The sequence below is a fragment of the Mastacembelus armatus genome, chromosome 1 (assembly GCF_900324485.2).
Source record: "Mastacembelus armatus chromosome 1, fMasArm1.2, whole genome shotgun sequence".
In the NCBI taxonomy this organism is placed as follows: Eukaryota; Metazoa; Chordata; class Actinopteri; order Synbranchiformes; family Mastacembelidae; genus Mastacembelus; species Mastacembelus armatus.
Genome location: NC_046633.1, coordinates 22,359,112 through 22,368,480, shown reverse-complemented (window position 1 = coordinate 22,368,480; position 9,369 = coordinate 22,359,112). Strand labels below are relative to the sequence as shown.

The 9,369-nt window shown below is 37.9% G+C and overlaps 2 protein-coding genes across 3 annotated transcripts; one reads left to right on the top strand and one right to left on the bottom strand.

The window, feature by feature from the left end:
- Nucleotides 1-1,297: 1,297 nt before the first annotated feature.
- On the bottom strand, nucleotides 1,298-3,885 carry LOC113128577 (CD209 antigen-like protein D). The gene is made up of 6 exons (XM_026304014.1): nucleotides 3,702-3,885; nucleotides 3,281-3,367; nucleotides 2,874-3,062; nucleotides 2,398-2,549; nucleotides 2,164-2,270; nucleotides 1,298-1,582 (listed from the first exon to the last, which is right to left on the bottom strand). Exons 1-6 carry the CDS (start codon nucleotides 3,781-3,783, stop codon nucleotides 1,426-1,428), a joined length of 774 nt encoding a protein of 257 aa, XP_026159799.1. The 5' UTR covers nucleotides 3,784-3,885; the 3' UTR covers nucleotides 1,298-1,425.
- A 1,481-nt stretch (nucleotides 3,886-5,366) lies between these two features.
- LOC113128578 (CD209 antigen-like protein A) lies at nucleotides 5,367-8,040 on the top strand. Of its 2 annotated transcripts, none has more exons than XM_026304016.1 (6): nucleotides 5,367-5,525; nucleotides 5,822-5,911; nucleotides 6,205-6,297; nucleotides 6,420-6,562; nucleotides 6,688-6,788; nucleotides 6,920-8,040. In XM_026304016.1, the coding sequence occupies exons 1-6, from the start codon at nucleotides 5,441-5,443 to the stop codon at nucleotides 7,065-7,067; spliced, it is 660 nt and encodes a 219-aa protein (XP_026159801.1). In that variant the 5' UTR covers nucleotides 5,367-5,440; the 3' UTR covers nucleotides 7,068-8,040. The 2 variants fall into 2 exon arrangements, with proteins under 2 accessions (XP_026159801.1, XP_026159800.1); XM_026304015.1 differs by having other exon boundaries at nucleotides 6,199-6,297.
- Nucleotides 8,041-9,369: the final 1,329 nt, after the last annotated feature.

Here is a 9,369-nt window from a genome sequence, read left to right as displayed (position 1 = left end):
AGAGAGGGAGAGAGCACAAACTAGGGGAGAGAGAGAGCACAAGGTTAGTGACATTCAATGGTGGAATATACATGAGGTGGGAGGAGAGAAGAGAGGGGAGGGGAAGGGAAGGGGGGGGGGGTTAGGGTAGGGGAGCTCAGTGCACCAATGGTCCTCGGGCAGTCTAGGACTATAGCAGCATAACTAAGGGATGGTTCAGGGTTGCCTGAAGCCAGCCCTAACTATATGCTTTGTCAAAGACGAAGGTTTTAAGTCTAGCCTTAAAAGTACAGAGAGTGTCTGCCTCCTGAACCCAGGCTGGGAGCTGGTTCCACAGGAGAGGAGCTTGATAACTAAAGGCTCTGCCTCCAGTCTGCTTTTGGAAACTCTGGGAACCAAAAGTAGGCCTGCACTCTGAGAGCGAAGTGGTCTATTGGGATAATATGGTACCATGAGGTCTTTAAGGTATGAAGGAGCTTGATTATGAAGGGATTTGTATGTGAGAAGAAGGATTTTAAATTCTATTCTATATTTTACAGGGAGCCAATGAAGAGAAGCCAATATAGGAGAAATATGATCTCTCTTGCTAGTTCCTGTCAGGACTCTGGCTGCGGCATTCTGGATTAATTGGAGGCTTTTTATTAAGATATTAGGACATCCAGATAGTAATGAGTTACAGTAATCTAGCCTTGAGGAAACAAATGCATGGACTAGTTTTTCTGCATCATTTTGAGACAGGATGTTCCTAATTTTGGAAATGTTGCGCAGGTGAAAGAATGCAGCTCTAGAGATTTGTTTTATGTGTGAGTTAAAGGACATGTCCTGGTCAAAAATAACTCCAAGGTTTTTTACAGTAGTGCTGGAGGCCAGGGTTATGCCTTCTAGAGTAGCTATAATTTTAGAAAAGTTATTTCTGAGATTTTTTGGCCCAAATATAATGACTTCTGTTTTCTCTGAGTTTAAAAGTAAAAAGTTACTGGTCATCCAGGCCTTTATGTCAGTTAGACAGACTTGAAGTCTGGTTAACTGGTTTGTGTTAAATAGATAGGTTTAATAGATAGATATAACTGAGTGTCATCTGCATAGCAGTGGTAATTAATAGAGTTCTTCCTAATGACATATCCTAAAGGAAGCATGTACAGGGTGAACAGAATCGGTCCTAGCACAGAGCCTTGTGGAATTCCATAACTAACTTTTGTTCGTGCGGAAGGTATATAACTCGTGTTTATGACCTTTGAACATATTCTGCACAGTAATGACTTTGCGTTGCTTACTGCACAGAAACTGAATGTATAAGAAAAACAAGATGGCAATTTTGCTCTATGTTACAAATAAGGTCAAGAATAAGCTTTTATTCATATTTTTTATGCAAATGTTTTACTACAGAAAGCAAAAGTAGATAAAGGAAATTACATGTATTTACAATATTTTATTTTTGAGCTCACACTATGAACTGCTAGATGGATCTTTCTCGCACAACCAGCGCTGTATTTTTTCACAGGGGGCATCATTCCAGTTGGCCAGCACTGGGTTCAAGTGATACGACTCCACACAGTCCTGTCTGTTTGTAGGATCACCATCTGGCTGACCCAACTGCCAAAACCTAAAGGACAGTAAATGATGGAGGTCAGGGAGATGCAGTGATCACAATTTGTATAAAGCACCAGGGATCTTTACAAGCTGTAAACCAGGTTGTTTAGAGTATAATTTATATTTCCACAGTACAAATTCCTGCACAGATGGTTCACATTTTAAAAGCCGCCCAGCAGCTAAATGCTACAGGCTTTAAGTGTGAAAAATCGGCGGGAGGTGTTGGGTGTTATTGAAATAAATACTGGAGAACAAACTACACTCCCTCTCTGTTCTTGCCTTTCTTTGACAGGTATGTATTTGATTACAACCTTTGCAAATCTACCATATGCATGTACAGTATTTGTCATTCTAATACCTGAAAAAGTGACAACCCTTTGTAGTGTTCACAAAATGTATTGAATTACATGGTAATGATCCCTGCATACACCATAACTCATCTGTGATAATTCCAACATAAAGATCATCATCCTGGTGATTTTGTGTGAGCCACAGGTGCCTAAGTCCTAATTCATCTCTGAAGAAATGGAAATCTTAGTTGAATCAACCTGTGTAGCAGAAAGAACAGGATTCAGGGTTAATCTAAGGCCTTACGACACGGTCAGTGCAGATCCATCCACCCATTTAAAAGTCCCATCCAGGTTATACAGACCAATCCAGAACAAGAGGACACTTTCGCCATTCAGACGGTATATGGCTGTCTGTTGAGAGTGAGATCACAGAGTATGTAAGCAGGACGTCTGCTTCCTCATGAAGAATGTCACACACACACACACACACACATACACACACACACACACACACACACACAGATTTACTACACTGCACCTGCTCCTCTGCACTGTTAATCACCACCAGGTCGGCTCCTTTACTCTGGCAGTCCTTTCTGCTTTCCTCCCAGTTCTTACTCACTCTGGAGAGGAAGTAGCACCTGGAGTTGATCTTCATCCAGTCTGCAGGACACTGACAACAACTTTGATCTGGAAGATGAAATAAACAATATAATTACAATGACATATTAATGAAACAATTAAAACACCTAATCATTTCTTCTATGAACCTCATGACTATAGTGACTCCTAGTGGTAATATCAGAAAAGACACTGCAATTCAGTAAGGGGTGATTTATTGGATTTTTAAATAGCATAGACTTTTTTTAAACTGTTTTTTAAACTTTTCTAGGCAGAATCAATAATGGTTAATTTGCATTACCCACATACATGAGGCACTGGTTATTAATATGTTTTTGTGTATTTTATAGAATATGTCTTGCTTCTGATGAGATCTGAAGATTTATTTCTTACCGTTCAGCTGCATTTTCAGCCTGTCTCTCTCCTCCCTCACTGTCCTTAACATGTTGTTGAGTTTACTGTTGCTCTCTTCAAGCAGGCTGATGTCTCTGGTCAAGGCTATGACTCTTTCTTGTAATGTTTTGTAATGACAAAAATTATCTGAGCTGCAGTTCAAGTAGTTCAGTTCCTTTCCAACGTACACTGAGAGGAGAGAAACAGAAAATCGTTATGTTTTTAAATAAATCAAAATATTTTTTCATGTTTTCAAGTGTGGAAGTTATAAAGCAACATGTGAAGTTTCACCACAACACAAACAAAGGTAGAGTATTTGCAATACTGTTGTCCTGTCTAAGCAGATTTTAAATTATACAACAGCATGCTATTAAAATGCATATTCACAGACATGAAACCATACTCACATGTGAGGCGTAAAACAACATTGAGAATGGCTTGCGTAATACACAGCACACCAAAGCTGATAAAAAGCAGCTGAATTACTCCTTTTCCTGCAAAATCAACACACAACATTAAACATTTATTAAGAAAACACAGCAGGAGCCGTGTGTGTTGCTGATATTGGACACACAAGCTGTTGTAAGTTTTAGTAGGTGAAGATTATTAGATTGGTTGTATTATAGTTTACAGTGCTTGGCTTAAAGGATCGGACCCTATCAGTCTCTGTTTATGTTGTATCGACAACATAAATGTTGACTATACTACTTGTTTTCTTTTGTGTGAAGATTTTGGGATATGTTTATTTAAAGAGGGTTTGTACTATATGTTGCTAAAATTGTATGTTCTAGTAAAATCTGTCTCTCTAATGAGAGGACGTGGAATTACCTGTTGGATTTCTGTCCCTGCTGCGTTTCTGCTGATGTCTTGGTCGCTCATTAATATAATCCAGTGTCTCCATTTGCTGCATCTTCGTGGTTTGCAAGCAGTAGTTCACAGTGACCTGTTCCCTTTTTTGTCTTCCTCAAGAGTGACTATTGTTGCAACTATTACTCCAGAAAAGGTCTAAATAGCAGAAGAAACAATTTCTTCCTGTCATGTGGAAATTGCATGTATGACTGACTGCGTGTTACCCGAAATAAACAAAAAGCTGTTTATTTGTGTTGTGGTGGAGATGAATATGAATCATAATATTACTCACCATTAAACCTTTGCAATCATTCTAAAATTTTTTAGATTTCCCTAATTTCCCTAAATGGTGTCAAACTTCCTCTGGGTAAAACAATTAAAAGGTCAACAGAAGCCTCCATGTTCATAATAAAATATTTAAACAGTTAAATCCAAGTAGACATGAACCAGGATGCAAGAGTATGAGGTGGTTTTAAAAACTGCTTAATCACACACATTGCATCATGTGGGACTACTTGTGCTTACACTTGACCATACTACTACAGTTGCATTTTACCAAAGGATCTCAGTAGTGACATGCAGTACAACACTTCAGGATCAGTGTTAGAGCTCAGGAAACAGGGACCAGATAGACTCATGAACTTTTTTCCTTTACTTTCTCCCTTTAAACAACATCCCACCCATCAGACAGATGTGTTTTAGGCTGAATTACCCAGTTTATTTCTTTTTATTCTTCCAAACAACGCAAAAAGATCATTTTTAGCGTCATAGTGTCATATATCTCTGTATTATACCAAAAACAATATGGGAAGCAAAACCTAAAGTTGTACCATGTTCGTGCCTCTGTAAGGTATTGTTTGGTACCTTATAGCCATTTTGACTTTTTGATTGTAACATTTACCTTTCAAAACAGATTTTTGGTGCTTTATTTTTGAGCTTGTGCACACACATAGGTCTGTACTACTGATTACTGTATTCTTGAAACCTGCTCAAGGCTGAGCAGATACAAGGCATCAAGCAGTACAAAATAATAAACAAAGCATTTTTTAGGATTTGTCATCATATGAAACAAAATGAGGCCTGTAGCTGTGTAAGAAATACTGAAAATGTGCTTCTTCGACCTGTTATTTTGATCTAAGTGGCCCCTCATGTCACAGCCATGTAAGTAATATTACTGTAGCATATATGTGAGTTTTGAGAGCAACTGAGTAAGGTAATACTTGCCTATTATCACAGAAACAGGATGTTAAGGGTTGTTCTGCAAGGGCAAGAGTTTAGGTCCAAATCAATTTCATCATTGAAAACAAACAATAGAACTGTATAAAAATGCACCAATTGCAAAGGACAAAGAATATGTGACACAAAGATTTGGATAAAATATTATGGTAATTTTAATCCCTAAGTTTGTTAATGAAAAATATATGAATACAGATTATAATGAGCACCTGACGTAAAACTGAGGCAATTGAAGTTTTAAGGTGTTTTAAATTGCAGTTAAATAATAAGCTGGACACATAGCCAAAAGAGGAATTGTTTAAGAAAAATGACTAAAAAACAGGAAATGACTAAGAAACAGGAAAAACAATCACGCAAAAGTATGAAAGGAGGAGTGGCTTACACATCAGTTTCATTCTTACAAAACACATCTCTGTCACCATTTTCAGTTCTTGCGACAAATATGAGTGAGTGTTTTCCATGAAGGGCAATTAGAGATCACTATGAACTATGAGAATGCACCATCCCAAAGTCTTGCCTCAAAGGGCCATCGTGATGAAGATGGTGCACTGACTCCTGCCACGCGAGGTAAAACAAATATTCTTAGTTTTAACCTTGAAAGCAATATGTACAAAATGTAAGCTTGAGGGACATTTCCAGTATTGGTCTGTATTTTGGAGTGTGTCTGTGTGAACATGTATAAAAATGATATTGATCTGCATATTAGCCCATATCTGCATTTTTACACTTGTTGCAGTGACAGTTTTACTGTAGATCCTTCACATAAATTCATGTTCCTGAAATAAGTTGGATGTGTCTATAAACCTTTTCTTGCAGCCAGCTGAATATAAATATGTGTGTGTCTTTGTGATTTCTGCACACAGGGACAAAAGTCTTCAAGATAGTTGCTGTGAGTTTTGGACTTCTGTGTATCTTACAAGCTGCGGTCAACATTTCTCTGCGTCTTGCACACTGTGAGTGATTTGTGTCTCTAATTTTACTCACTGAAATTCACAGTTTTTATGAGACCAGAAGGTGGATAAGGATACCACCGCAGCTGGAACAATCTCAGTTATAAGATATGACTTTGAAGGTTTCCTAATGTTTTTGTGAAAGCCACAACTTTAGATTAAGTTCTCTGATTTATTCCCTGTGCTCCTCCTGTACACATGCCCAAATTCATTGAACAAGATGCTGAACCAAAATTCCTCCCAGAACATAAAAAACCTTTGGCCAAATGTAAAGTGAAATGTTTCTGCACTTTCAGACAATTCTGATAATGAGACAGCAGGTACCAAATACAGCTGCAGAAACGTGACTGAAGAGATTGACCAGATGAAACAAAAACTGACTAATTTTGGTAAGTATAACAAATATTTCTACATGGACTGAAGTTAAGATACATGGATTCAGGCTCCATTATCTTTTGTTTAGACTCTATACATTTTTGTGGTATTAAAGGTCTTTTTTTCCACATTACAGAGTACTATCATCAACAAGGATGGCTGTATTTCCGCTCTAGCTTCTATTATATTTCTTCTGTCTCAAAATCCTGGTATGAGAGCAGAAAATACTGCTTGTTAAAAGGTGCAGACTTGGTGATTATCAACAGCAAAGAAGAACAGGTCTGTGTATATGCTTATATGTGAATGTGCATGAATCTAAGATACAATAAAAAAGTCAAAAATGTGAAATGCCAAAAATCAGCCCTGTTCCAGTTCAGCCTATTGATTTTCTTCTTCATAAATAGGACTTTACAAGAACATTTCAGAAGGTTATGTGGCTTGGTCTCACTGACAGAACGAAAAGGAGAATGTGGAAATGGGTGGATGGCACAGCACTGACCATAAGGTTTCTCACATGACATATGATTCATCTCAAATCAGTGATTAACAAACAGTTACAAAACAAAATGTTACAGTTTCATCAAATCTTCATGGGTTGTATTTGTTGTTAAAACATAACTTGATTTATTTTTTCAGCTACTGGCACAGTGGGGAGCCCAACAATTTTGAAGGCAAAATTGAAGACTGTGCAGAAATAAGGTTCTATGATGTAGAAAACAGCTGGAATGACATACCATGCAATGATCAAAACTTCTGGATCTGTGAAAAAACAGTGACTCTCTAAGTCAGCTGGAGCACACACTTTGTTGTGCTGCTGTTAACTCTTTAACTTCCCTTTGGGATTAATGAAGTCGTCTTGTTATGGCCCCTGGCCTTGTTTTGTTTCTTTTTCTTCCTCTCGTTCTCTCACCTGCTGCCTTGTGTGTGAAAATCCAAATCAACTGCACCAGTTGCTCATCTGTGATTGGCCCTTCATGTTCTTTCAACATCCCGCCCTGACCTGAAGCTGATCGGTGTTTCACAACCTTCAACCTACCATTGGAGTTCCCTTCTTCCGGCCCTTAACCCACATGATCCATTACCTGTTTCCTGATTCGTCTAACACTCATCTCGGGTTGGTACTCCAATCAAATTCAAGTGACATCATCAAGAGTGGACCTTTAAAAGAGGTCTAATTACCACCATTTGGGCCAGCTGTGATTTGATGTGAGCAGTCTGCCATGCTGTCCTCTTTGTTTGCATTTAAAAAAATACACGCAGTGACTTAGCTGATTAACTGTTTTGTAAGAAGACTCGAACTTGTAGTCATCCTCGTGCTTTTGTAATAGGTTTGTGTAAAACCTTAAGTTGTCTGGACACAAGGAAACTTTGTTGTGTATTGTGTAAACTTTAGTGTGCTGTTGGACTCAGTTTGGCTCGTGAATTGTTTGTTTTGGCCTACACTGTTCTTTTGTTTATCCAGCTAGATCTCCTTGAGATTCTGTCTTAGTTTCTGTAGGCTGGTTTTAAATGTTTTTTCTTTTGGAGTTCTTTTGGTTTACTTAAGGAACTTCCCTCTTTTGGGGAACACTTTGAGTTTGACCTCTTTTTTTAAAACCCAGTCCTTGTTAGTTTAGTGTGTAATGTTAAAATGAATGTATCCCCTTGGTCATTTTACATCTGGCTCATGTGTTTACTTCCTCTTTCTCTAGAGTAGGTCGTAACACATCTATTTATAATCAATGCAAAGATCAAATTCAGACTTTAAATACAGCATATTCACAATCCCATGTGACTGAGCTTGATTTCATGTAGGTGATCATGATGCAGACACTGCTGCCGTACAGGCATTAGACACAATAATTACTGTTGTGTGTTTACGTTTCTCTGTGTCAAACCTGTGATAGACTGGCAAACTGTCCAGGATGTGCCCCGCCTCTCGCCCAGTGCCAGCTGGGATTGGCTCCTGCAACCCTGGAGAGCATGAACATACAATGTCACAGAAAAATGAAAACACTGCATAATATATGTCTTTATGATGAGCTCTAAATATTTACTTATTTTATTCTCACATTTTTACATCTTATAGTTTTCTGACTATAATTGCTGTTTCTATTAGGTTTTGTGGTTTGAGCTCAGAGAAGAGGCTTGACAGGAGAACTGAGTGTTTATTGAAAACACAGATGGGGGGCTGTGATAGAAGGTTCGGGTCCAACAGGCAACGATACAGAATAAAAACTCCAACTCCCAACAAGCCAAAGTACAGAGAAAATAATGTGCAACATAGTCCCAAGTAACTTAAAGACCTATGAATAATTAGTTCTTACACACCAGGTGTTTTAATTTACTCAAGTTCCATCATCCAGTATTTCTAATTAAAAGATACTTCTCTCTTGTTGCACGAGCAGACAAATACAAAATCTGATGCTAAATAACTTTGGAATCTTACACTTGACAAAATATTCTTTCTATTAAGATTTAAATAAACTATTAGGTATTTTACAGGCAGAAACAAGGTCCCAAGAGTCCCATTCAGTACAGTTCAGCTCTAATGAACCCACCTCATTGTTAAGAATGGGAAAGACCCTGTTCAGCTGATGACTGATTAAGTTAACTGAATGGTCGTACTAGTTGATAGAGTCTCTTGTAAGCTCAATATCCTGAGGTGATGGGATCTACATACTACAGGTAGTAGGAGAGGATCTTCAGCTGAGTGTAGAGGATCAGTCTTCATTGGGGTCACCATATATACAGTAAATATATATATATATATATATATAAACTACCCATATATATATATATATATATATATATATATAAACTACCCATGCTGTAATAATACATATATAGATAGTAGATAGAATTTCAACAGACGCTGTGCAACAAGCGCTAACCACAACGGAAAACATCATGCATTTTCAAGACCAAACAAGGTGGATTTTAAAATAGCTTCATGCTGCTAATCATCAGTTTCCTGTTAAGAATAGACCAACAGAAAGTGTTACTCAGTTCAAAGTGATACCTTTTAATTTCTGCATACTTGGCAGACTTTGATAGCTTCAGGTGCTTTACAACCATCAGAACATCATGGATCAGCAATGGAATAT

Coding starts and splice junctions, on each gene's coding strand:
- LOC113128577 (XM_026304014.1), bottom strand. CDS start 3,783: ATGCAGCAAATGGAGACACTGGATTATATTAATGAGCGACCAAGACAT. Junction 3,368..3,701: donor CAGGGACAGAAATCCAACAG/GTAATTCCACGT, acceptor TTGATTTTGCAG/GAAAAGGAGTAATTCAGCTG. Junction 1,583..2,163: donor GGATCTGCACTGACCGTGTC/GTAAGGCCTTAG, acceptor ACTGTCCTTTAG/GTTTTGGCAGTTGGGTCAGC.
- LOC113128578 (XM_026304015.1), top strand. CDS start 5,441: ATGAACTATGAGAATGCACCATCCCAAAGTCTTGCCTCAAAGGGCCAT. Junction 5,526..5,821: donor ACTGACTCCTGCCACGCGAG/GTAAAACAAATA, acceptor TTCTGCACACAG/GGACAAAAGTCTTCAAGATA. Junction 6,298..6,419: donor ACAAAAACTGACTAATTTTG/GTAAGTATAACA, acceptor TCCACATTACAG/AGTACTATCATCAACAAGGA.